The 26539-nt window shown below is 59.7% G+C and overlaps 2 protein-coding genes across 5 annotated transcripts in view; one reads left to right on the top strand and one right to left on the bottom strand.

Moving 5' to 3' along the window:
* The window catches only part of YPEL1 (yippee like 1), a 12888-nt gene extending 3670 nt beyond the window's left edge, over positions 1 to 9218 (top strand). For both annotated transcript variants that reach the window (XM_043901127.1, XM_043901128.1), the window contains exons 2-5: positions 4961 to 5238; positions 5936 to 5979; positions 6277 to 6385; positions 6917 to 9218. In XM_043901127.1, the coding sequence (XP_043757062.1) occupies positions 5122 to 5238; positions 5936 to 5979; positions 6277 to 6385; positions 6917 to 7006 (360 nt within the window). In that variant the 5' untranslated portion in view covers positions 4961 to 5121 and the 3' untranslated portion in view covers positions 7007 to 9218. The remainder of the gene's footprint in view (positions 1 to 4960; positions 5239 to 5935; positions 5980 to 6276; positions 6386 to 6916) is intronic.
* On the bottom strand, positions 8387 to 26539 carry PPIL2 (peptidylprolyl isomerase like 2). 3 transcript variants are annotated; one of them, XM_043901124.1, is made up of 21 exons: positions 26387 to 26539; positions 23924 to 23973; positions 22618 to 22663; positions 21092 to 21154; positions 20215 to 20266; positions 19297 to 19348; positions 17038 to 17129; positions 16600 to 16689; positions 15861 to 15936; positions 15164 to 15324; positions 14331 to 14406; positions 13890 to 13996; positions 13654 to 13743; positions 13389 to 13422; positions 12844 to 12961; positions 11331 to 11387; positions 10871 to 10943; positions 10703 to 10765; positions 10458 to 10597; positions 10155 to 10275; positions 8387 to 8520 (listed from the first exon to the last, which is right to left on the bottom strand). In XM_043901124.1, the coding sequence occupies exons 1-20, from the start codon at positions 26416 to 26418 to the stop codon at positions 10179 to 10181; spliced, it is 1569 nt and encodes a 522-aa protein (XP_043757059.1). In that variant the 5' UTR covers positions 26419 to 26539; the 3' UTR covers positions 8387 to 8520; positions 10155 to 10178. The 3 variants fall into 3 exon arrangements, with proteins under 3 accessions (XP_043757059.1, XP_043757058.1, XP_043757061.1); XM_043901123.1 differs by lacking the exon at positions 8387 to 8520 and having other exon boundaries at positions 10086 to 10275; XM_043901126.1 differs by lacking the exons at positions 8387 to 8520; positions 22618 to 22663; positions 23924 to 23973; positions 26387 to 26539 and having other exon boundaries at positions 10086 to 10275; positions 21056 to 21110.

Here is a 26539-nt window from a genome sequence, read left to right as displayed (position 1 = left end):
CCTCCCGCCCCCGCCGACGCTCAGGGACCCGGTCTGTCCCGCTGGCTCCGGGCTCATCTGCACTTGCAGGTGGGGACACACACCTCCTGTGCTGTGTGTGGTGCTTCCTATATTGAGACTTGAGTTGTATTCGACAGTGATTTTGAGGAAGATGCATATTCACAGTATCTCTAGTCCTTCCCATGTTGTAGCTCCCCACGGATGTTCGACTCTTGGCGACCCCATGACCGCAGCACTCCAGGCTCCCCACCCATCACCAACTCCCAGAGCTTGCTCAAACCCATGCCCATCGAGTCGGTGATGCCATCCAGCCATCTCATCCTCTGTCGTCCCCTTCTCCTCCTGCCCTCAATCCCTCCCAGCATCAGGGTCTTTTCCAATGAGTCAGCTCTTCGCATGAGGTGGCCAAAGTATTGGAGTTTCAGCTTCAGCATCAGTCCTTCCAATGAACACCCAGGACTGATCTCCTTTAGGATGGACTGGTTGGATCTCCTTGCAGTCCAAGGGACTCGCAGGAGTCTTCTCCAGCACCACAGCTCAAAAGCATCAATTCTTCAGTGCTCGGCTTTCTTTATGGATGTAGGGCTGTATTTTTGCCCCTCAGAATTGTGTGCAAGGTGTTTCGGGTCTTGAATCTGCTCACAGATCCTTTGTTGTTACAGTGCTGGGTGCCGGCCTGCTTTCACTCACAAGGCTTCTCTTCCGGCCGTGTGGAGCTGGCTGGGGCCCCTGGGAGCGCTGAATGACAGTGTAGAGGCTCCCGGTTTAGTCCCCATACTTTCCAACTTGTAACACTGTGAGTGATGTTTACCAAGAGTGGTTTTGGTTCTTTCTTTGGTACATGCCTCGAAACAGCTCTTTACAATCTTAGTTTGTATGGAATGTTTCTTAAATTGTGAATGGATATTAAATTTTTCCAAACTTTTTTTTTTTTTGGCATCCATTGAGATAAATAGAACAACTGGTGGTAAATTCTAATGTTAAATCATCTTGCACTCTTGTGATAAAGTCACCTTAATTGTAGAGTCCTGTAACATAGGGCTGGACCCCGTTTGGTCAATATTACATAGGATGTTTGCATCTTGGTTTCTTTGAAGAAACTTAGTGAATTCCATTCTTGTTTTTCTTTTTTGGCTGTGCCGCAGGACTTGCGGGGTCTGTTCCCCAACCACAGATTGAACCTGAGCCCCGGCAGTGAAAGTGCTGACCCCCCAGGCAGGGGTTTGGGGTCAGGTTAAGTCACATGAAACAGTGGGAAGGTGCTTCCTCTTTGTCTTCCCTGAAAGCAGTCTCACCAGGTTGGAAGGAGTCCTCTCTGGAGGTGCAGTTGGCTTCTCCAGGGAAGTTCTTTGCTATCAGTGTGTGTATTGGAGGAGGAGAATTTTTACCAGTGACTTGATTTCTTTTGTGTGGACAGGATTATTCAGCTTTTCTATTTCTTCTTGAGTCATATTTTTAAACTTTTTTCCAGGAATTATTCTGTGTGGTTCACATCTTCAACTACGTTGACTTAAACTGACCGCAGCACCTGTTCCCTGTGAGTCTTGCCCACAGAAGACGCCGCCCATGTGCATCTCCGGCAGCTGGCTGAGCTCACAGCAGCGCCTCCGCCTTGTTGATCCTCCACAGGGGATCCATGTTCCCTTGTCTCTTTCCTTAGTTTTCTTCCCTATTTCTTTCCTTATGTTTTCTTGGGGTTGTTTTCCTGTCACTTCTCAACGTTTTTAAAGATGGGTGTTTAGCTCATTGATCCCACCTGTCTTCTAACATCCGTCCTGTAAGAGTCTGCGTCCCCTTTAAGTTCTGATAATTATTTTATTGTTTGAAAGTGAGAGTCACCCAGTCCTGTCCGACTCTGCGACCCCATGGACTATACGGTCCATGGAATTCTCCAGGCCAGAACACTGGAGTGGGTAGCCTTTCCATTCTACAGGGGTCAAATCCAGGTCTCCCACATTGCAGGTGGATTCTTCACCAGCTGAGCCACAAGAGAAGCCTAAGAATACTGCATTGCAGGTGGATTCTTTACCAACTAAGCTATCAGGGAAGCCCATTTTATTGTTCAAAATATTTTCTGATTTCCATTATTCTTAGACACATGGGTATATAGAAGCATATTTCCTAAATTCTAAGCACATGAGAACTTTTCTACATTTCATTACTGACTTCTAGTCTGTGTTTTGGTCTGAGAACGTGCTGAGTCCAGCCCTCGGTGTGTTGAGATGCGATGTTAGTCACGTTCTCTGAATGTCTGCGTGCAGTAAGTGAGCTGGGGTCTCTGGTCCTCAGACGGTTTCCTGCATGTGTTTTAGTTCCAGTCTCTTCATCAAAATGAAATATATCTGCCCTCACTTGTATTGCTCTGTCAGTTAGTGGAAAGTGCAGAAGAATATATATTGTATACTTATATACTATGTAATTATATGTAGTATACTAAAATATATAAACCATTATGTACACTATGTTTATATACTACAATCACTAGTCCTATTTTGATTATAAATCTATCTCAAAGTTTTTCCAATTTTAGACTTACACATTTTGAAACTGTTATGAAACAACAAGATTTACACTTGCTACTTATCTCCCTGCTATTTCATTTAATGAAGTTTTTCCATTAAATGTTGTTATTTAAGGGAAATATGAACATATTTAATAGTTTTTTATTTTAATACCTCTTTCTATCCATTTAGTTGGTTTCTGTTTTATAAATTAGTTCACTTGTGTCAATTTTTAGATTCCACCTATAAGTGGTATCTCACATTTGTCTTTCTAACTTTGCTTAATGTGATGATGGCTAGGTCAGTCCACGCCGCTGCCACTGGCACTATCATGAAAGGCGTGTGCGTGTATACATGTATGTCTGTGTGTGTATACATGTATGTATGTGTGTATGTACACACAGACACCCCCCCACATCGTCGTCACCCACTCCCTGTCAGAGGACACTCAGCTGCTTCCATTCTTGGCTGTTGTTAACAGCGCTGATGTGAACGCTGGGCTGCATGTATCCTTTTGAATTAGTTTTCTCCGGATACACGCCCAGCAGTGGGATTGCTAGGGTATATGGTCACCATATTTTTAGTGTTTTTCGGGAAACCTCCACACTGTCCTCCACAGTGGCTGCACCAGTCCGCATCCCCAGCAGCAGTCGGGCTCCCTCCTCCCCACCTCGTCTCCAGCCTTAGTTATTTGTGGTCTTTGCTGGTGGCCATTCCGACAGGTGTGAGGCGCTATCGCTGTGGTTCTGATTCGCATCTCTCTACTGTAACGTCTTTCCGTGAATCGCGCACATCAGCAAGTAACTGTGACCACAGGTCTGTGCGGCTGCCGTCCAGGCTCCAGCTTTCCCTTCTTGTTCTTGCTGTGCCTTAATTTAAGGTGTGTGTCTTGTAAGCAACATTGAGATAAAGTTTGTTTTCTGTGTAGTCTGAAACCTTTGACTCAACATGAGTCCCTTACGTCCCACCTGCGCGCTGAAGTGTCTGGGTCTCCATCTCCCTTGGTTAGGCTTCCTGCTCTTCCCCGGCACGTTCCCTCCTTCCTCACCTCCCTGCACACGTTTGGAAGTGACACACCTGCTCTTCTTGTTCGTACACACGTTTCATCAGAAATTACATCTGCCCTTCATTTACCAGAATGTACCTTTAATCCATACACGTAACTTCTTCTTGGACACCGCTCCGACCGTGCCGCCGCCTTGTTCTCTTGCGCACCTGTCCCGAGCAAATCTCAGCGCTCCGGGAGGCGGTGCTCTCCGCCCTCCTGCGCACGTAGCCTCTTCTTCACTCAGCACCCTGCCTTCATGGGGAGTCTGGAGTTGGGACCTGAGTGGGTTCCTTGGTTCTTTCATTTCTGTCTGAAGCACATCCTTGAATCTCCTCCAGTGACACTTTGCTGAAGTCAAGGTGCTCGTCTGCAAACGTCAGGTCCCGAGGTCGGGGCAGCATTCCCACTGCTGAGTCCCGGGAGAATAAGGTTGCCCTTCAGGGCCTTAGGGGTGCCGCCCCACCACCTCCGCCTTCTGCTGATGGACTTGGGAAGTTGCTCTGTTGAAAGCTGACCTTCCCTTCCCTTCTGGAGGCTTCTCAGACGTCCCTGCGTTTGTTCGGTGTTCTGCAGCCTCACTGTTATGCGACATGCTGTGGCTTTCTTTTCACTTACCTCCTCGGGTCTGTTGGAGATCAGCCTGCACTGTGTCCTTGAGTTCTGGCAGCTCCGCGTCTCCGCTTGCGTCTCCTTCCGGGGTCCTCAGACAGCCTGCGCTTTTGGTGTCAGATCCAGCGTCACCGCCAAGTCCAGCGGCATGCAGACCATTCCCCACGTTCTCCTCTGGGAGCTGCCCAGTTCTGGTTTGCGTCTGGGCCTGGCCCCCCGAGCGCACTGCTGTATGTGGTGTCGTCCTTTCCACAGGCCGCTCTCTTGTCTTCCTGGCACGTTTGTTGGAAAGGCTCTGTCCTTTCCACGTGGAACAGTCTTGGCCCCCTTGTTGAAAATCATGTGACTGTGCGTGTGAGGGTGTGTTTCTGGATCGATAGGTAATTTCCTAGAGACCAGTACGGGACCCACCACACATGCATAGGCATCGTGATGCTTGGAGCCACTGAGTTCCATTACTCGGGGCAGGATGGGCCCAGCGCTCCTGGCGTCTCTCAGATGGGAACTTTGTTGGCTGCTGTCTCTTCCACGTGTCCTGAAGCCAGAGGACAGAAGACGTATTTGAGCTACTGTTTTCTCAAATTATTTGTGTGTGAAAGTAGTTCACCGGCCACTCCCAACTAAATGGAGAGTGGCTGAGCCATGGTCGGGTATTAACCTTCTTTTATGTACAATTACTAGTAAAGAATTAGATCTCTAACGTCTAGGACTGCACTTTCCCTGTCTCTACGACAGGCGTCCTGAGCCAGGCGCGTCCTGTTGTGGCTCTTTCTCTCTGTGACCCTCTGCTGTGTGTTGACAGGTGGTGGCGTTTCTCTCACCCCAGCGGTGTGGACGGAGCCACACACCCTCCGAACAACAACGGCTCTGGCGTGCGTGTCCCAGTGTTTGTTCTGCTGGAGAGCCCAGCAGAGCTGCAGCTCCTCCCGCGCCGGCCCTGAGCTGAGCCAGGAGTGCCCCGCGATGGTGAAGATGACCAAGTCCAAAACTTTCCAAGCGTATCTGCCCAACTGCCACCGAACCTACAGCTGTGTCCACTGCAGGGCCCACCTGGCCAATCACGACGAGCTGATCTCCAAGGCAAGTGTCTGCTCGCGAGATCAGGGGCCACAGAGGAGAGGAGCATGGACCCTCCCGGGTGTGCCGGCCTTGACTGCCTGCAGCCCGTGGGCGGCGCTGTGGGAAGTCGTGTGTGTGTGTGTGCAGCTGAGTCGTGGTCTTGGCTGTGACGCTGTCCCATGGCGGGTCCAGGGGGCTGGTTGCTGGGTTTGCACACACACCCTCCACCTGTGCAAACTGAGGCCTGGGCCACAGGCCGCTTGGCTTCCAGGGCCAGGAGCTCATTCCTGGGTGATAGGCAAGAACCAGAAGGTTCTGACCCATTTGCATTCCGGGTTATTTTTGAGGTCTGTCCGCCCACTGGGTCCCTTGAGCCTTGTACCTGGGTGACAAGTCCCCGTCTAGTGTCCCCGCCAGCTCCTCTTGAGACGCACAGATGCCCTGTTCTGCTTCCTTGGTCATCCTGGAACGAGTGACCGTGCTCCGAGCTTTCCTCCCAGAAAGGGGCCGCAGCTTTCTTGTAGTTCTCATGGAAAGGCACGGAAACCACCCCGTGCCCCCACCCCCCGCCCCGTCTACTGGAGGCTGGCATGTGCTGTCCTGGGCACAGGCTCACGGGCGCTCTGCCCGGCGGCCCCTCCACTCTCCCCCAGGGCAGGGCTCCCATCACTCAGCTCTGACGGCGAGCGGCCCTCTGACACCTCTTCCTTCTCTGCAGTCCTTTCAGGGAAGTCAGGGACGAGCCTACCTCTTCAACTCAGTGTGAGTACCGTGCCACTGGGGCCGCCCAGGGCTGGGGCAGCATCGGTTCTTCTTGGAGGCCTGGGGGTGCCCCCAGCTGGGGTCTATCTTCATTTCCCTGGAGACAGCAAACTCTGGGTGCCTCCTCACCCCTGCGGCATCCTGGGTTCTCAGGGGGGAAGCCAGAAATTGTGCCTTATATTCCGAGGGGCAAGGGACAGCTGGGGAGTCAGGGAGGCACCCCTGGGTCCCGGAAGCAGCCGGCGGGTGGAAAAGCAGGCCTGGCCCTGCGAGGGTGCCAGCTCCTGCCCCCCGCAGGGTGAACGTGGGCTGCGGCCCCGCAGAGGAGCGCGTCCTGCTCACCGGCCTGCATGCCGTGGCCGACATCTACTGCGAGAACTGCAAGACCACGCTTGGGTGGAAATACGTGAGTCACCATGGAGACAGCGGGCCAAAAACAGGACGGGTGCTGACCATCAAGGAGGGTCCACGGGCCGGGGGACGGGGAGGCTGCGCCCACCGCACGGGTGACCACTGGCCGGGCACGGGCAGAGGCCTGTGGTCATGCTCACAGCTGACCCGTCTGGCATGCTTGGCCCCCACCCCAGGACCCACCTGGGCCCATCGTGGGGGGCAGGGGGGTGTGAAGAAGACAGGCTCCCTGCACCAGCGCGCCCCGCCCCACCCCGGCTTCTCCCCACCACTTGTGACCCCGAGCCCCAGGAACGAGGCTCGTGCTGACCGTCCCTCTGAACCGCCCCGCCGGTCCACGCACAGCTGTTGCCGTAGCTCCCACCCCGACGCCCGGTCCCCACACAGCGGCCCCGCCTTGGCCCCAGACAGCACCACACTGGCCACGTCCCCGAGACATGACCCCACTCTTCCTTTCTTCGCCGTGTGTAGAAAGAAGTTTAAAAACCAAACGGATTCTATTCTGAAACCTCTCTCTCTCTCCAAGGAGCACGCCTTTGAAAGCAGTCAGAAGTATAAAGAAGGAAAATTTATCATCGAGCTCGCTCACATGATCAAAGACAATGGCTGGGAGTAAAGTGGACTTCCTGTTCCCCCTTGAATGTGACTGAGACGGTCGTCAAGGAGCTGAGGCGCGTCCGAGGGCAGGTGACCCCCCCGGCCAGCCCCCTGGGTGAGGCAGCCCCCGCAAGCTGTGTCCTCTTCATGCACATGGTTGTTTCTGAAATGTTCCAATGACCTGTTTCTAATTTCTCAAGATCCAGAGAAAGACAACCGACTGATGACTTGTCCATCTAGTCCATACATTTTGTAATCAATGCTTTTGAGGTAGAGTTTGGCTGTGTTCTGTTGTTTTGATGGAACCAGACTGAGTCCCCATGGACCCCAAGGCGGCCTCTCTGGAGAGCCAGCCCTGCTCGTCTGGAGTGAAGGGAGGGGACCACTTCTCACTGACTCTCGGACCCGCCGCGTGGTGGTTCTGCGTGCAGGCCGCCCAGGGCAGTGCTCTGCCAGGAACCTCCCTGACGGCCGTGCGTCTCTGCACCCAGGGTGCTTTTTAGCCTTGTTCAAAAGCAAAGGGCACCACTGGATAACACTTTAGATGACCTAGAAATAGAGAAACGTGTCTGATGGAGCACCCTGTTTGTTTAAGTCAGTAGCTTCCTTATCTAGAAGGCGAGTGAGCGAGTGGTCAGCAGACATGACCCCGGGCCCATGCACAGGCCCTGAGTGGCTGGCCCGCAGAGTTCAAGCTGATCACACTGGGCCGAAGGAAAGCAGACTTCCTTTTCTACTGTGATGTACTTGCAGAAAAAGAATTATTTTTCCTATATTTGAAAGAGGCCAGAACAGGATAAACTTCCAAATTAAGATCTGCCACTGTTTTCACGTTTTCCACAGAAAGTTCCAGTTGCAAGACAGGTGTAAACTCGTTGCTCGGGGGCCCCAGCCCGCCCTGGTTCTGCTCGAGTTCCCACGCGTTGGGCCTTTGCAGGGCTGGGCTGCGTGTAGCTTCTGGCCAGTCTGCAGAGTGGAGGCCAAAGGCCCTCTGGCCAGTGAGCCCAGCCTGAGACGCCCGGGATCCCGGCCCCACCATCTCATGGCCACAAACTGGAGACTGGGGGGCTCTCCCCTGAGCCTGGAGCCCCGGCTGCTGCTCCAGGCTCAGGGGAGCTTCCTGTGGGCACCCTCTGACCCACAGCCTGGACCATGGGGAGCCCTAGGCTCCCCCACCCAGGGTGCTGGGTCGTCCACAAGGGTGCCCAGCAGGCCGCCTCCTGGCAGAGCCCCGGGGCCTGGTGCTTGGAGCCCCTTGGGAAGGTCCAGCGGGCACCCACCCTGAGGGCTGAGTCCGAATCCCTGAGAGCCAGCCTGAGCCGGCAGCCGGGCGCTCCTCCAGCAGATGCTTCTGGACGCCGAGGAGCCACCTGCAGTTCCCGTGTCCACTGCACTCACATGTGGAGCGTGTGTTCTGGGCTGTCTCTGGGGGTGCGGCAGCCTTCCTCCCCATGGCGCGGGATGGCTTCGAAGCTGATACCAGCCAAGGCTCTCAGCCACTTTCCTTGTGGGTCTTCTGCAAAACCCAAGCTCCTTTTGAAACCAAACGAACTGACCGTGAGCAGCTTCAAGGACCAACGCTCCTGAGGCCACAGCCAGACGTGCGGGTCAAGTGCTGGGACGCTCCCCTTTAAGTTCCTACATGGCTATCACCCCACGACTTTTATTTAAATTATTTAAGATATTTTTTCCTTGGGAAGAGTGGGAGGTGACGCCAGGATTATAAATGCGTTTAAGTCCACTACGTAGTGTTCTCTGCACGTTTCCTTTAGAAATGGGGTTTAGCTCTGGCTGTTTTTTAAGTATATATATATATATATATATATATAGTATTTTTATACCTTAACGCTTACTCTTGATGGCATCTGTCAGCTATAAGGAGGGATCAGAAATGGGAATTGTTTCAAAAGTCCTTTACCTGATGCCCTCACCAGGGACTTACACAATCTGAATGTTTTTTGACATCTAGAGAAGTACAATTTCAGCTCCAAAATGACTTAGAGACGTAAACCATCCCTCATCAGAGGCCCTGGGCAGGCCTGTCCCCTCTGTGGAGCTGTGGGTCTGCAGCCTGGGGTGGCTGGCCTTCCGTCAGGGCAGGTGGGCCCGGCTGCTGGACAGATGGACAGAAGGCCAGGCCAGCCCAAAGGCACGCTCCCCAAGCAGGACTGCCCATGTCTGGCCCTCCATGCTCTGTCTGCGTGAGCTTCCAAAATAAAGCTTCCAATGTTTGCTGCCTCCTGGTCAGTAGTATCGACGATCTGGCCAGGTAGCAAGGGGCCCAGGCTGGCAGCCTCCAGAGCTGCTGTGGGCGGGTGCCCCCGCTCCAGGAGCCTCAGGCGAGCGCCTCACATACCTCCTCCCCATGACCCCAGCTCCCAGGGACGGAGCCGCTCAGCGGTTCCCAGGCAAGTCAGCGCTGGTGCTGGGTCCTGAGGACTGAGGGACGGCGGCCTGGCCGCAGGCATGGGGTAGGACGGCCCCTGTGGAGCCCAGGCCCTGGAGCAGTCCCGGCGGGCCTCAAGCGGGGGAAGGGCCACCGTGCGTGTGGAGCTGTGGGCCCAGGCCCAGCAGCAGAGACGGGGCGGAGCTACAGGACCTTCTGGAAGCGAGAGCCGGCTGTACTCGCTGCGGGGAGGCTTTGGGTGAGGAGAGACCGGACAGAAGTGGGCATGGAGCCCAGCAGGAGGGTCAGCCGTGCTGACCTGGGGGCTCAGTGCTGAGAGCGGGCGAGGACTGCAGGGAGGCTGTGGGCCTCCCAGTGTGAGCGGATGTGGTCCTGGGAGGCAGCTGTCCTGAGCGTCTGTGGTGCTTCTGGAAGCCGAGGGGCGTGTCCAGGGGGAGGGCCGCAGGGAGGCGGCGTGGGAAGGACGGGCCCTGTGGCTCCTCAGCGGGGAGAGGACCCCCCCAAGCCGGGCACTGGTCAGTGCGAGCACAAGGCCGGGTCCCCAGGGAAGGGCCCCCAAGTGGACCGGCCACCCTGAGGTGACAGGCAGGGGGGGGTGGGGGTCAGAGACAGCCCTTCCTCTCTGGAAGTCTGAGATGTGGAGACAGGGCTGGGCCAGGCCATCCACCCACGGAGGGAGCCAGGAAAGGACTCGGGCAGCAGCCAGAGCTTTATTGAAGGGCGGACGGTCGACTCTGCGCACCCAGCCCCGAGTCCCTACCGGCTCCAGCACAGTGGCCGGCTGCTACCACGAGCTGAAGTCCCCGAAGCCACGGCTGGGCTTCTTCTTGGCCACGGGCACGGCTGCACTGCTGGATGGCTCCTCCTCTGCCACCCGCTTCCTGGGGGCACAGCGGACACGAGCTGCCGTGTGCACGCGGGCCCCCAGCGAGGAGCCCCCGCACGTCCCAGGGCCGCACCTCCCAGCTCCCTCCCAGCTGACTGCAGTCCCGGAGCCTCCGTCTGACCCCCACCGACCGGCTCCGACCCCGGGACGCGGGGCGTGGGCACTAGGGGCACTCACGTGACTGCCGGGCTGATGTACTTGCCCACGCCCTGGCGGTACGCCTGGGGGCCCTGGCTCCCCTGGGGGGGCTGGCTGCTCTTGGCCGTGCTCTCGGGGGCCGCCGCCTCCAGCTGTGTCTTCCTGCGCTCCTCGGCGATCTGTGGGGGCCGGGTGGAGGCGGGTTCGAGCGCTGGGTCAGGCGGGGCTCCTGGGACAGAACCAGGCCAGCTGCGGGCACAGCCGTCCCCCCATCCCCTCCTCACCTGAGCGTCGGCCTCTTCATAGGGGTCCACGAACACGACGGTGGAGTCAATGCAGATCTCCTCCTGGTGGGGGAGGTGGGCGTGAGCAGGCCCCCACCCACCCGCCACCCACCCGCCACCCACCCAGCTCCGAGCCCGAGGGGAGGACCTCTGCTCTGGGGCACAGACCTTAGGGCGGTCAGTTTTGGGGTCACTCTCCACGTTCTCCATGGCCGTCAGCGTGTCAAAGCCCCCAACAACCCTGCAGCAGAGCAACGGGGCGCCTGAGAACGTGAGGGGCGCGGGCAGCCCTGCGGGCCGGGGCAGACTGCGAGCAGGCCCAGCCGGCTGTCAGCACAGGCTGGCAGGCCCCGTCCACACATACAGTGTCTGCAGAGGACTCGGCACTGAGGGTGAACGCCGAGCCCTGGACGAGAGGTGGAGAGACCGGCCGTGGCCCAGCGCTGAGCTTCCTTCGGGACTGCGAAGGGAGGGCCTGCCAGGGGCAGGTCTCGGGTCCAAGGGTCACCCCCGCCACCCGCGCACAGACTGGACAAGGGGGCACAGGCCCAGCGGGGGGGCTGCCTCCCCACACACACAGACCCTGCCCGGCGCCTCCCCCCCTCATAGACCCTGCCCAGCACCTCACCGCCCAAAGATGGTGTGCTTCTTGTCCAAGTAAGCGCAGGAGCGGAAAGTGATGAAGCTGGGGAAGGACAGGGTGGTCAGCGAGAGCCCACACCTCCCCACCCGACTGCCTCAGCCCCCCAGGCCAAGCTCCCACGTGGGACGGTGCACCAACAAGTCTCAGCCAAGACAGACACACAGACATGGCAGAGAGGCTGACCCCCCAGGGCTGTACCCACAGCCTGCAGGAGGAAAACACATGACCCCAGTGACAGACGTCCCAGAACACGCAAACTCTGAAACCTCGCCTGGAAAAGCAGGCCCGAGAGCCAGATCAGGTGACGACACCGCTCACCCGGCCCCGCACAGCCCAGCCTGGAGGGACCCGAGTCTACCCGCCCCACGAGCTGAGAACATGAGCGTCCACAAAGCTTTGACTCTCTCAGATAAGGGTCCAGATATATGCCACTCAGCAACTGCGCTCCCCACCACCTAGATGGATGTAGTAGTATTCTCTACATGAGCGACCACCACCCCAGCATGAGGGAAGAAAAGCTTCACTTCCAATCTATCACAAACTACAAGACCCTCCAGGAGCAGCCGTCTGCAGGAAGGCAGGGCACCCATGAGCAGGAACCATGAAGTCACGTTAAAAAGGCAGAAAACAAACAAAAAAAAAAAAGGCAGAAAACACCCTCGGAAAGCCAAGGCACGTCCCCACACGGAAGCTCTCACGCTGCCTGATCCTCTAAAACACACGTCACACAACTCTGACTGGACTGACGTCCACGTCGGAGGATAAGCAACCCAGCAGAGAGGAGACAGCGCAGGGACCACGCCCGGGGACGCACTGCAGGCCCCGTGCACGCTGGCGCAGGAGGGCGGCCCGCAGCCGCTCCTCGTGGTCAGTGGGCAGTGCCTCTTCTGTGGGACGCTCCCCAGGGGCCCCGCTGGGGGAGGTACAGAGAAAAGCCCTGGGAACAAGTCACCCGGGTCTGGACAGGGCCCGTCCTGCTCCACGGGTGCCTGAGACTGCCAGGGGCCAAGAAGCCACGCCAGGCCGACAGGCACCCTCACGGTTGGGCAGCGGCAAGGCCCCGTCCACCCACGGAGGGGCGGCTCCCAGACGCTGGGACCACACACGCGCTGCACCCCCACAGCCTCCCAGACACGCATGGAGGCACGCCGGGACCCCGTGCGAGACAGGCTCCAGAGCAGCCCCAGGCACACACCTGCCACCTTCCCCTGGACTGGAACGTCTGGAAAAAGTGTCTAGAATATAGCCAAGCAGTTCAGCATTTTTAAAACTCCTCCTTCACAAGGACTGCGGTGGGGAAGCAGCGGGTAAGGCCGTGGTGCAAGCCTCCTGCAGCAGCCCCAGGCGCACCACCCCCCCCCCCCCCCCGCCTCCTGCTAGCAATGTCAGCCTTCAGCAGGCAACGCCCCGAGTGCGGGGCGGCCCCCTGGCTTGACGGACGCAGGTGGGCACGACCTTCAGGGCGAAGCCAGCAGGGAGCCCGCCCCCATCAACTCACAACTGAGACTTGTTGGTGTTGGGCCCCGAGTTGGCCATGCTGAGCACGCCGCGGCCCGTGTGCGAGAGGTTGGGCCGGAACTCATCTCTGAAGGGCTTCCCCCAGCACGACTCCCCACCTGGAAGAGGAGAGGCCGGGGCAGCAGGACAACCGCGACCCAGGCAGCCCAGAAACCTCGCCACCCCAGGGCCCCCACCCCTAGATGCCCATGGACCTCCAGCCCCAGGGCCTCAGAAAACTCCACGAGGGAGGGCGGGCCGGCCCAAGCAGCCAGCAGGCTGGGAGGGCTTTGGAGGAGCAGCCCCTGGGGCAGAACTCGACCCCCACCGCTGGGCCCCCAGGTCTGTTCCCCGGGGGGATGGGCGCCTGGAGGCCTGAGCAGGCCACGCCACCGTTCAGGACGAGGGAACAGGAGCTGGAGGCCATAGGCCATGGCTCTGGGGGCCCCCACGCCCCTCCCCGCACGGCCCATGGTGCAGCCAGCGGTACTCGGGGCACGCGCTCCCGGGGTCCTGTGCTCCTGGGGCCCCAGCGTCAGCACCCACCTGTGCCGGTGCCCGTCGGGTCACCTCCCTGGATCTGTAGGAAGAGCACGCCAGTGAGGAGCCCCACTCTGAGCCCCCACCTGCCTGCCTGCACCCCCAGCTGCTGCTGGAGACAATGGGGTCTCCCGGGTCTCCCCCACAAGCTCCATGTGGCCAGCTGGGCTGGGGCCCAAGAAGACCCCCAGGGACCAGGGGGTCACCCACCGAAGGGTCAGCACCCCCCATGGGGAGGACCCCGCACACGGGTGCGGGGCAGCCAACTCACCACAAAGTTGCGGATGGACCGGTGGAAAACGGTGCCGTTGTAATACTGCTTCTTGCAAAGCTTGATGAAGTTCTCGCAGGTTTTTGGGGTCTGAAATAAACCAAGGGCTCCGGTAAGGCACACGGCGGCCTCGATGGTGGGAAGGGCTCCCGGGGCCCACAGCCAGGCCCTGGGCTGGTGGAGGCAGCGAGCCTGAGCACCCGAGGCCGCGCGGAGCTGCGGGGGCACCCACACACCAGGTCGCAGTGCAGCTCCAGGTTGAGGTCGCCCAGGCTGGTGTGCAGACGCACGTAGCCCTTCTTCTTCACAAACCGGTAGCGCAGCTCGTCCTCGTCGATGGCCGCTACGAGGAGACGCCTGAGCTGCCCGCCTGCCCCGGGTCAGGGGCCCGGGGGGAGGGCGGGCACCGGGGGCCAACAAGGGGAGGGGAGGAGGGGCTGGGGGACGGTGGGCCCTGACCAGCCAAGGCCAGCAGAGGAGGGCGCTGGGGCCTAGGTGGGGCAGCCCCCCTAGCGAGCCTCCAGACAGACGCTGCCCTCCCAGACACAAGCCCACTTTCGAAAGGGCACATCCCCACCTGACTGCTGGCGAGCTGCCGGCAAGCCCACAGAGCCGAGGCGGGTAGGGGGGACGCCCATGCCTGGCCACCACAGACAGGGTGTGGGGCCAGTTGCTACCTGCTTCATGCGTGGTCTCGGGAACCATGGCAGTGGACGTGAAGGAGGCGCTGACCCTCCCAGTGGAGTAGTGGGCCTGCGGGGAAACCATACCGGTGGTCAGTGCGGGGGCTGCCCCTCTGCCCCGGGCCTGCCCATCGCCTCCCTCCACCACCCCTGGGCGCTGGGGGGCCTCCTGGGCGGACAGTACGCCCAGCCCATGCCGGCCTCTCCCACAGGGCCCAGGGAGAGCCGCGGCCCTCAGCTTCAACTGTGCTGAAGGCCTGGCTGCCAAGCCTCGTGTTAAGTGAGACCTGGAAAAGCACGTGAGGCAGAGTGTGGGCGCCCCTGGGGTTCAGAGCACCAGGCACTTGTTTCTTCCTATCAGAAGAAGACGCATCAGAATACTAGGAGCCGCAGTGTTGCAGGAAATCATGAACAACACACCCTCATCTTTAGCACACCTGGCTTCCTGGACAACCGCTTACAGGGGTCTCCCAGCCCCAGGACCCCAGGCCCTGCCTGGCAAGGGCGGGGCCGCTGAGGGCCCGACTGGCCAGGGCACGAGTCACAGCGCCCTCACGGCCAACTGGGGCCCTGGGGCCAACCACAAGGCTGGGGGCGGGACGTGCAGTTGAGGCCTGGGAGGCAGGCCCCCTGGGACCACCCGTCCCCCCGGGCAGCTTGGCACCCCTGGGTCACTCTGGCTCCGGGTGGCCAGCTCCACAGGGCCATGCCTGCCCACACCCCAGGCTGCTGTGTGGCGAGGAACCACGGAAGCTGCCGGCAGCCCCCCACCCAGCACCACACTCCAGGGAGTGCCGCCAGGGCAGGGAAGTGGGCCCCCTACTCACGGCGTTCAGCTTGTCCACCTTCGCCTTCTCGGGGACCCTCATGGTGGCCGCCAGCACCTCGTCCCCTTTGAACTCCTTGTAGAGCTCCTGCAGCGTCTCTCGTGTCTCCGTGTTCGTGTTTTTCAAATAGTACGACGGGTCCTGCTTGGCCTTCTCTTCATCTAGAAGACGGCACGGTGGTCCTAAGACCCAGCTAAGACCCAGTGCCGTCCCCAGACACTGTGAGGGGACGGGGGCCAGAGCCACTGAAAGCCCAGCCAGGCCTGAGGCCAGGGCGACCGGCATCTCTGTCCGTCACAGCCTCCGGGTTACAAAAGCCCCGGGGAAGCCCATGGTGGGAGCAGGGGCGAGGCCACCGCCCCGGCCCAAACCCAGGGTCACAGCCCCATGTCACGCTCCCCACCCTCCAGGGCCAGCCCTGCGGTGAGAAAAGGACCATCTCTGAGGGGCGCGGAGAGGGTGACCCAGGAGAGGAAGCAGCCTTGTGGGGCCTGCAGCCACGTCCTGGCCCCCACACACCCAGGCCCCGGGGCCCTGATGAGCCGGCAGAGGACGGTGGCACGGCAGCTCACGACATCCAAGGCCCATGCAGGCGGGCTGGGACCCCCGGACTCTGGCGAGGGGTGGGGAGCATCCCCCAGGAGCCTGGCTCTGCCACCCCAAGCCCCTCGCCCCTGGGCAGCTGGGCTGTACGTACCTGGGTCGATTATCTTCATGTTGTTCTTAACGTGGAAGAAGTTGGAGACATTGAACTTGTCCAAGTTGGTGGGATCCTACGGCACAGAGAACACGTGTGGCAGTGAGCCCGGCACGTCCTGGGCCACGCAGCTGCCGGGCAGGCAGCGGCCGCGGCCGGCAGGGCCCAGGCTTGGGGAGAGGTCGGGGGTGGGCAGGGTCAGCAGGGGCGGGCGGGGCTGGGGCCGCAGCTGCACGCCTTCTCCCTGCTCACAGCCAACCAGCACCCCCAGCTGTCAGCACAGGACTCAGGGTGTCTACCTCCACCCTCCCACCACCGGCCGTCCCCTGCAGTCAGCTGCCAGGCGGACCCCACGGTCTGCCCGGGGCCAGAGAGCCCACCCCGGGGGAGGGCCGTGCACTGGCCTCAGATCATAATCGGAAGAGCTACAGGAGGACCCAGGCCCCCCAATTTTCTGCAGCAGTGACTCTCGTGAGCCCACTCGGGCTCTCGGGGCATGCTCCAGCCCACCCCGCGTCCTGAGCACCTGCCCCGGCCCTCAGGCTTGAAACAGGGCAGCCTCGACTTGGAGGCGCTCCAGGCGCAAAGATGAGTCGGGGGTGGCCCCCGCAGGGAGCCGGAAGCCCCAGACTGCAGCGGTGGCCTGTGCAGAGGCCCAGGGTGACACACGGCCGGGAGGGGCTCTGCTGGGCCACGCAGGCAGGGAGCTAGCAGGGCACAGCGGGGCGGGGACCCCCACCTGCAGGGTGATGATGTCCTGTCGGCAGAAGGGCTCGTCGGTCAGCAGGTCTCGGAAGTTCTTGGCCTTGATGTTCAGCTGCTCCACCGCCTACGGCCAGGAGGAAGGCCGCGGTCACGGTGCCTCCCCGCACTCCGCAGCTCAGAGACCACCCGGGAGGGGGAAAGGGCAAAGGAGGGGACCAGAGTGTGCCGCAGGAAGCCCACCCCTACGCTCCCAGGGCAGGGCCTGGAGCTGGGCTCCCTCCAGGGTCTCTGCGGTCCTGCGGTCCTGCGGGGCCCGGGAACGAGGACCCACTCAGCAGACAGAGCTGCCTGGTCCAGGCCTGGAGGCCACAGGCAGGCCGCCATCCCTTGGGTGCATTGGTGGCTCGTAGCTCGTGACCTCCAGGGGCCAGGCCCCCTGCCAGTGTCCCCATCAGGGCTTGTGACGACCCACCTCGTGGGCGTAGACGTTGCCGGTGGTCCTGATGGCCACGATGTGGCTGCTGTTGGTGAACACGGTGAAGAGCACCGGGCAGTGGTACTTCCCTGGGGAGAGGGCGGGCGGGGTTAGAGAGGGGGCGGGGTTAGAGGGCGGGGGCGGGGTTAGAGAGGATGAGGCGGGGTTAGAGGGGGCGGGGTTAGAGAGGATGAGGCGGGGTTAGAGAGGGGGCGGGGATAGAGAGGGGGTTAGAGAGAGGGCGGGGGCGGTTAGAGAGAGGGCGGGGGTGCGGGGTTAGAGAGAGGGCGGGCGGGGGGGGGGGGGCGGTTGCGGGTCAGGTCGGAGTGGGGGTGTGGGGTCAGAGAGGAAGCAGAAACCCCGAGGGGCTGCCCACGCCCCTCTGAGGGCGGGAACTCCGCCCCCTGCGGGACCGCCCCCGGCAGCCTCAGCCCCAGCCCCAGCGCCAGCCTCCACCTCAGGGACCAGCCTGTCTCGCCACCCGCCTGCTGCCCCTTGGACCTGTCAGCCCCACACACCCCACAGCAGTCCCTCTCTCAGACCCCGCCCCATGCCCACACCTCCTGCGCCCCTCCCTGCCCCGCTGCACCCCACCCACCCACCAGGGCAGCCGGGGAGCCCGTGCAAGCCAATCCCCACAAGGACACTGCAGCAAGGGGGACACGTAGAGATGAGAGACCTGGAGCTGTATGAACTCTAAGAACCCTGACCTCAAAACTGCAAAAGGTAATTACAAGAGCATTCTGGAAACTGGACCAACACCAAAGAACTCATACTTTCTAGGTGTGACGAGGGTGGTCTCGTTTCGTAAGTCCTCAGCTTTTAGAGACACACTCAAACGCTTAAGCGTGAACCGGCACGAAGGCACTGACTCCGCGGGGCAGGAGCACAGATAAACTCAGACGGCCGGAGCAAAGCCGGGGCTGGAGACGGGCGGCACACCAACTCCACCCTCTCGACCCTAAAATCATCAACTAAGACGCAAGGCCGAGGGCGCTCTCTAGATCAACGGTAGTAAAAATGTAAAAAGGCATCGTTGAGGGGGACTTTCTGGGGGTCCAGTGGCTAAGATTCCGTGCTCCCAATGCAAGTTCAATCCCTGGTCCGGGAACTAGATGCCACATGCTACAACTAAGACATGGCACAGCCAAATAATTAAAAAAAAAAAACAAGTTGTGTCAGATCTTTCTTGCTCGAATCTCTGAGCCCTCCTATGACTGTCCAGAGCCTGAGACACTGCTGCGCTCCCCACCTCAGCTGACCGCAGACCACAGCCCCTGCCCCTGCTCCGCTCACACCGTGCAAGTTAACAGTGGACCCCGCGCCGGCAGGGCCTGTCACAGCAGGGCCTCTGCCTGGACCGCTCTCCCCACAGGGCCCCCTCACGCCCACCTGTCCGCAGACTCCCTCTCACACCCTGTCAGCCAGCCCCGAGCCCCTCTCCCTCAGCCCACTTCACCTCTGACCCCAGGACGGGCCACGTCTGACCAAGCACAGTGACCTCATTTCCAAAGCCCCCTCCCTCTCATCTCAGGAGAGGCCTGGCCCGTCCTATCTGCATGTGGCGGGCAGCCACTCAGTGAATGCTTGTGAAGGAGCCGCTCCTGGAGCGGGGAGCTCCCCGGCACCCAGACTGTCCAGGCCACCGAGGCCGGCTGGCTCCTCACTGCCGTCTGCACCTGCTGGGGGCTGGCCAGCCTCCACGCATTCCCCTGGAACCCACCCGCCAGCAAGCTCTAACTCCGCCCTCCACCAGGGCACCTGCACGCGCCCAGGCCCATAATGAACTGAGAACGAGGTCAGTGCCCATGGAGGTTGCCTCAACACACAGGTGTCCGGCCAGCAAGAACAGTGGAGGGCGCACAGGGGTGCAGAGCAGGATCCCGGGACTGGGCCGGGGCGTGCGACCAATGCTGAGCTGAGCAGAAAGAGCCCAAGAGCCCCCGCCGCCACACCCAGCTACCCACCTAGGCCGCAGCCTCAGCAGCTCCGTCTCCAGTGACACCTGGACCAAAGCCACGGCTGGGCAGGGCCTGTGCCCCCGGGGGCCCAGCTCAGCCCACACCGCCCAAGTGCCCTGCAGTGGCTCATCCCCATTCCCAGCTTTAAACTACCTGGGCCTCTAGGAAGACAGCACATTTTTGAGAAATTGAAAGCAAGCATCTGGCTTGCTCAGAAGGGAACAAGAACTTGGTGAGAGGTGGGGCCGCAGGTCCCTCAGGCCACTCCTCGAGCCGGCTGGAAAGGATCACTCACCTTCATTGTTCTTCGCAAAGTTCAACTTGATCAGGGACCTCCCATCCAATTTCTGGAAGAAGCGGAATTAATAAAAATAAACAAGCAACTAGCGTGAAGAGGTGCCGAGGCCACCAGGCCGGTGCAGCAGGCAGCAGCTCACTCGGGCTTAACTGCCGCCTGGTCTCCTACCCAGAACAAGGCCAAGGCCCCCTCCGGCCCGCGAGGCCGCAGCTGTGACCTGGCCCACCCGCCCCACCCCGCCCGTCCCCGGGTCTCCGCGGCACTGGCGCTGCTCCCTGATACCCCCAGGTTCCCGTCCTCCTCCGGGGCCACACCCCGGCCTCTGGTCCTGCTCTGCTACAGAGCCAGCCCCGCACTGCAGCGCTAACAACCCCCTGCGAGTGAACTGCAGACGTGCCGTGAGGGAACGGAGAGCAGCACCGGGCCCAGGCCGGTGACAGGTGGGCAGGGCTGCAGCGGGGGGGACCGATCCCACGTTCTCCACCGCACGGCATGCACGGCACGTCAGCAGCGGGGAGCTGGCTTCCACAGAGCCCGTAAAGAGCACTGCCCAAAGGGATGGGACGCCCAGCGCTTCCGAGGGTCTGGGACCCGAATCCCCTTCACACCCACCAGCAGGATCCTGGAATGCTTCGACTCCTCCAGGGCAACGTGCCAGGAGCTACCAGGCCGAAAACGCAGCCCCAGGGCCGGCAGGCTGGGGGCCACTGCACATGCGCCCGGCCAGCGCTGGTAACAGCAGAGGATGCCAAAGCCACCACAGGAAGGTGCCACCGTGATCCACACACGGGCACGTGGGGGGCACACTGCACGAAGGACAGATGTGGGGAAGGAAGGGGCCCCATGCGCGCACGCGTGTGCGTGTGACACGAGAGTGCTCACCGACCTCACCGAAGCTCCCGCACAGCCACCTACCTCTCCGTTGCTGGGGTTGGTCCCGTACTTCTTAAGCCAAGGAACGATGTTCCTGAAGGAAGAGACGAAGTGTGTCAGCGTCAGACAGCAGCGGGCCAGAGCTGGGGGCTGGGATGGGGGGCGGCTGCCCGGGGGGCTGGGGAGCTGCTCCGCCTTCACTCTCCACCTCATCACAGGAACGAGGGTGTTTCTGGCTACACAGGCGTCAGTGGCCGCTTTTACTGCAGTTGTGCACAAACGTGGATAAACAACACTAATGGGAAGACCTACACACGTTGCTACAACTCTACAGGGGGGTACTGGGCCAGCCTCAAAAACCACACTTCCAGAAAGTTCTGAATGACAAGGACAAAAAGCTCTCGCTGTAACTGTGAAAAATGGATCCGGAACCACCCTCTCAGTGTGACCTCTACCAGGTTCCCACAAACACCTCCCAGGCAAAGAGGGGCCCAGACTGACAGCGCTGGTCCCAGGCGCTGAGATTACAGCCCATCTTCCCTTCACTCTGAACTGCTTTCCACGTTTTCTGAAACAAGACTGAGCCACGAGGAAACGACAGAAGCCTGCTTCCACTGGAACACAGACGGAGCACGACAAAGGCAGGCACCTTGACTACGGCTCTGCCTTCGTGACGTGAGAGCTACACAGCTCGCCAACGTTCCAGCAGCTAGGGGGTGTGAATCAGAACGCTGGGGGCCCCCGGCAGAGGTCAGAGCAGTGCTGCCCCTCCCGCCCCGAGAGGCCCACCCAGGGCTCTGGAGGCCGCGGGACGGCAGCGTGGCCCTGCCCGCAGCCCACACCCTCCCACAGCCCTGTCCCAGGTGGGTGCCAGCCATCTCACCACATCCGTCAGCTTAGAAGTCAGGGGGAAACTCACAGCAAGTCAAAGACGACGCCTTCGGGGGTGCACACCGGGTAGGCGAAGGGCTGCAGAGAGAGACTGAGGGACGAGAGTCACCCCGGGCGCCGCCCTCTCCCGACCCAGAGACGCTGGCGGGGCGGCCGCGGCCGGGGACCCGCCCCTCCCGGCTGCGCGGCGGGCACCGCTCCTGCAGACGACGCAGGCCAGGTCTGACGCCCGGGAAGCTCTGATGCAGGGAGGTGAGGGTCGCCCAGTGAAGGGTCTGCTCAGGAGAAGCGGCGCCCGGGTGGAGGTGGCCGGGCCCAGGGTTTCCATCAGGAGCCCTCGAGGGCCCTTCTGCCCCGGCTCGTTTGTGCCTCTGTCTCCCATGTGTCAGGCAGGAGGGGGTCAGGCCCCGGGACCTGGACTGCCCAGCAGCACCGGCCTCGCCTCCCCGGACGCCGCCCCCAGGAGCCGCCCTCTGTGGCCCACCGCTCTCCTCCAGCCCCAGGTGCCGCTTGGGACTGACCACAGCAGGAGCCAACGCCGAGGCGGGCTCCCAACAGCAAGAGCGTGAACACACACCTTCCTCCAAGGGGCCTCAAGGGCACGTCCTCCCCCAGAATGCCAGGAGTTACAGAATGGGCAAGACACAGCGCCTCGGGCAGGCTCCGGGCACCAAAGACCTATAAAACCGCTCACAAGGCCACACTCCCGGGAGGCGCGTGACAAGGCTGCTGGTGGCGGACAGAGCCGCGGCCGCCCACGCCGGGGCCTCACCTGCTCCCTCGGCAAGTGAGACGGGTTAGGCCCTCACTCCACGGGGGCCCTCCAGGAGCCCCCTGGCCGTCCCTGCCCCCTCACTGCCCCGTGCCATCTGGTTGACCAGCCTCACTGTGGTGCTAGGGTCACCAGGAGAGTTTGGCCAGCTCTCAAGGCTCACCCTGACCTGACTCAGAACCTGGTCGGGGGGCGGTGTGGGGTGGTGGGGTGGTATGTTGGGCAGACACACGTGTGCAGGACAGAGCTGACCACAGTTCAAACTTGGGGAAACTCAGGCCCAAGGGGCCCACCAGACCTGCCCACTCCCCCAAGCCCAACGAGGGAAGAGGCCTTTGACCGGCTCTGCAGCAGTGTCCCCCCCGGCCCCCAGTGACCCCCACAGTGAAAGGGGGCAGGGGGGCCCACGTAGCACGAATATTGCTGCTGCTGCTGCTACTAAGACTCAGGACCAAAAGGAAAGCGAGACAGCCCAGAGCTCAGAGCCAAACCACTTCCTGGATGGGACACCTGGGCCAGGGAGCTCAGCCCTCCCAGCACGGATCCTCTGGGCTGTGTGGGTGGCCTGAGGACAGAGGACACCCGCTTTGGGAGGTGAGCACCAGGCCAAAGACAAGGCCCTGGTCAAAAGCCACCCGGATCTTTCCACTGCTGGGTCCGGAAGAGCCGAGTGGGGGACACACAGAAGCCACCCCGGCATCTCTGGGGATCAGATTCACTGTCACAAAGGGGAGTACTCCAGAGTACTCGCGTGAGAGAGCGGAAGCTCTCCCAGCTCTTACCTGCAGTGGTCGAAAGGCAGACGACGAAAATTTGTTTGTGGGACATCTGTGTGAGATGAAAGCAAAGGTTGGGAAAAATAATTATTCTGTAAAGAATTTCACAAATGTGCTCCAACAAGTCGACTACATTTTAAGAAAAAGTGCATGCTGGGACTTCCATGGTGGTGCAGCAGCTAAGACTCCATGTTCCCAACGCAGGGGGGACCGGCATTCCAACCCTGGTCGGGAAACTAGATCCCACGTTCCACAGCTAAGACCCAGCACAGCCAAGTAAATAAGTAAATTTTAAACAAATACATAAACAAATAAAAACTAAAACTGCATGTAAGTCACAAGAACAAAACATAACAGCATGTGGTTACAGTCAATAACATCCTAGTAACTGTGTGTGGTGACAGATGGTTACTAGACCTATTTTGGGTTTTCCTTTGCAAAGTACAGAAACATCAGATTACTGTGTTGTACACCTGGAAGAAATAGAGTGTTGTAGCTCCACTATACTTTAATAAGAACAGTAAACCCTGCTTAAAAAAAAAAAAGAAAAAAAAAGAAAATGTTGACGTAAATTACATAGTGCAAAAATTGCTGTGGCCTAAAACAGACAGAGCCAAAACATGGGGTACACCAAGAAAGAGCTTAGGGAAAAAGCACAGACCACGGGTGGGAGCCTCCCGCAGCACAACCCCAGCTAACCCTTGGCTGTGGGCCCCTCCTGGCTCTGCCTTCCCAGTAGGCCAGGCCGGCAGCAAGGGGGAGGGTGCTCTTCTGACTGCAGCCATGACAGCTTCGGGTACTGTCATTCTTTGTATTACTAACTGGATAGACAAGACATTATTTTAACCTATGTTTAAAAAAAATCACCAAAAAAACAAAAATCACCGAAATTAAAAAAAAAAAAAAAAGCACTTCCCTTGTAGTTCAGTGGTTAAGAATCCACCTGCCAATGCAGGAGACACAGGTTCGATCCCTAGTCTGGGAAGATCTGACATGCCGCGGGGCTACTAAACCCATGCACCACAACTCCTGAGCCCCAGCCCCACAGTGAGAGGAGCCCCCACTCACAGCAGCTAGAGAAAGCCCACTCGCAGCAACAGACCCATCACAGCCAAGGGGAAACCACCACCAAGATTAAACATCTCCAATATTTAGTGTGCCTCCTCTTCTGTGAGCTGCATCCTCAGCCCATCTGTCCACTATAGTTTCCATCTTCTTGTTGTTCACTTTCACAGGCTCGCTCTACAGGGAAGACACCATCCTTTAACTACACCCACAGACTCAAAGGGAGCAGAAGGGTCTCACGTCTTACCTGGTTTCTTGCCACCATAGAAGTGAGTGTATTCAGCACAGGTGATGTACCTGGAGAGAGAGAGAGAACCTTACTACTTCCCCTTTCATAAAGAAGACAGAGTCTCTGGAAATAAACCAATGACCGAGTCACTTCGCTCATTTGGCAAATACTTATTAAACACCTACTACGTGTCAGACACATTGTGATAAACAGAATACAGATACGGGCGATACACAAACCCATAAGCAAACCCAAACGGTCCTCCTGTGCAGATGAGCTCAATTTAACAGTAGGGTTAACGGTGAGAAGTGGCTGGCAACATGAAGACCTGGGGGGAGAGCTTTCCAGGTAGAGGGACCTCGCATGCCCGGGGGTGGGGGCTGCTGAGGAAGGAGACTTGGGGGGTGGGTGCATCACCAGGGTCCCCGCGGGCTGTGGGAAGACTCTGGATTGGCTTCAGGCAGGATGGAGGCGCTGCGGGGTTCTGACAGGGCCCTGAGTCCTCAAAGCGTCACTCTGGCTGCACTGTGCAGAGGCTCAGGCAGGAGGCAGCAGAAACCTATCAAAGAGCGACTGCAAAAGTCCAAGACGGAGCCGGCAGAAACTCCACCCGAGCGGATGGGTGGACCAGCCAGACGCGGTCAGCTCCTGGACGTGCCAGCAGGACTTACTGAGGGACAAGAGCCAGAGGGAAACTCCCAGGCTTCTGACCCCATCGAAGGAGCCAGGGTGCGACCACTGAGAGGGGAAAACAGGGGAAGAGCAGGTTCTAGTGCTGACAGTGAACGAGTTCCTCTTTGCTTTTCGATGCAGGGGGTGCAGGTTCCATGCCTGCTGGAGGAGCTAAGATCCTGTATGCCTTGCCGCCAAAAAGCAAAACATAAATCAGAAGCAATACTGGTACAAATTCAACAAAAATGCTAAAAAAAAAAAAAAAGTCCCTTCCATGAGCAAAAAAAGTTCCTTTCACAGCGGGGCTCACTCACTGAACTCCACATCCACAAGCCCATTGGAGCTTCCGGGGCGGTGTTGTAAGCCAGGCTGGAGCCATCACCCGAGGAATGTAAAACAGATAGGAAACGCAGGGAGGAGACCTAGGAGGTCCGCGAAGGCGAGGACCCAGCAGACGGAACCCAGAGAGCGCCCCCTCTGAAGAAACCCGAAAACAGTGGTGTCCCAGACACCGAGGAAGGGCTTCAGAGGGAGAGAGGTGGTCGGGCGCGCCCCACGAAGCAAGGACGGAGAGCTGACCCCCGGATGGAGCCCCACCGGAGTTAAGGGATCCCAACAGGAGCAATGTGGGCAGACCCTGACTGAAGTGGGGTCAAAGGGAAGGCAGAAAATTGCAGGCCGACACAGATCTTCCTCATCTCGTCAGCCAGTTCAGTTGCTCAGTCGTGTCTGCCTCTTTGCGACCCCATGGACTACAGCATGCACCAGGCCTCCCTGTCCATCACCAGCTCCTGGAGTTTACTCAAACTCATGTCCACTGAGTCGGTGATGCCATCCCACCATCTCATCCTCTGTCATCCCCTTCTCCTGCCTCCAATCTTTCCCAGCATCAGGGTCTTTTCCAATGAGTCAGTTCTTCCCATCAGGTGGCCAAAGTATTGAAGCTTCAGCTTCAGTATCAGTCCTTCCAATGAATATTCAGAACTGATTTCCTTTAGGATGGACTGGTTGGATCTCCTTGCAGTCCAAGGGACTCTCAAGAGTCTTCTCCAACACCAGTTCAAAAGCATCCATTCTTCGGAACTCAGCTTTCTTTATAGTCCTACTCTCACATCCATACATTACTGGAAAAACCATCGGAGAAGACTCTTGGAAAACACTCTTGAGAGTCCCTTGGACAGCTAGGAGATCCGATCAGTCCATCCTAAAGGAAAGTAGCCCTGAATAGCGTCTCACTGTTAAGAAAATCAAAGAAACTCGACGGCAGCTGGGGGGCCCAAGTGGGTTTAATTGGAAGATGCTGGAGCTCGGGAGCGCATCGGGGGGCGGGGGACGAGACCGCGCCCGAGGAGACCCGCCAGGTAAGAGGTGGTGAGCCTGAGAAGCCGAGCGGACTGGACCCCAGAGACCCGCGCCTGAGGGGGGCGCCCCGCGGGGACGGCGGAGGTTTCCGGCGAAGCGGCGTCGAAGGGGCGGAGAGGACGGAAACCCGGAGACCCGCGCCTGAGGGGGGCGCCCCGCGGAGGACCGCGGAAGTTTCCGGCGAAGCGGCGTCGAAGGGGCGGAGAGAAAGGGAGCCCGGAGACCAGAGCCCGATGGGGGCGCCCTGCGGAGAACCGCGGAGGTTTCCGGCGCAGCGGCGTCGAAGGGGCGGAGAGGACGGGGCCCCGGAGACCCGCAGACCCGCGCCTGAGGGGGCGCCCCGCGGAGGACCGCGGAGGCTTCCGGGGAAGCAGCGTCTAGAGGAGCTCGGGGGCGGGGCGCGGGGCGGGCAAGCCCGCTCCCGGCGGCGGCGGCGGCTCAACTCACATCTTGTCCTTCTGGTGCTGTCGCTTCCCCATGGCGACGGCAGGGTCAGCTAGTGCAGAAAACGGGTGAAAAAATACACCTCAGACCGCGGCGTCTCGGCCGAACTCCGTAACTACTTCCGGGTCCCGCTGACCCGCCCCGGAAGCGAGCGCT

This window comes from Cervus elaphus, chromosome 5 (assembly GCF_910594005.1).
Source record: "Cervus elaphus chromosome 5, mCerEla1.1, whole genome shotgun sequence".
Classification (NCBI taxonomy): Eukaryota; Metazoa; Chordata; class Mammalia; order Artiodactyla; family Cervidae; genus Cervus; species Cervus elaphus.
Note: the sequence above shows the minus strand (reverse complement) of the source record. Positions and strands in the feature narration are given on the sequence as shown.

What these genes read in the sequence shown, in the direction of transcription:
- PPIL2 (XM_043901124.1), bottom strand. Translation starts at nt 26,418, where the DNA reads ATGGGGAAGCGACAGCACCAGAAGGACAAGAT. An exon ending in TGGAGCTGCACTGCGACCTG is followed by an intron (nt 13,744 to 13,889) that starts GTGTGTGGGTGC and finishes GGTTTATTTCAG; the next exon opens with ACCCCAAAAACCTGCGAGAA. An exon ending in ATGAAGAGGCCGACGCTCAG is followed by an intron (nt 10,598 to 10,702) that starts GTGAGGAGGGGA and finishes CGGCCCCCACAG; the next exon opens with ATCGCCGAGGAGCGCAGGAA.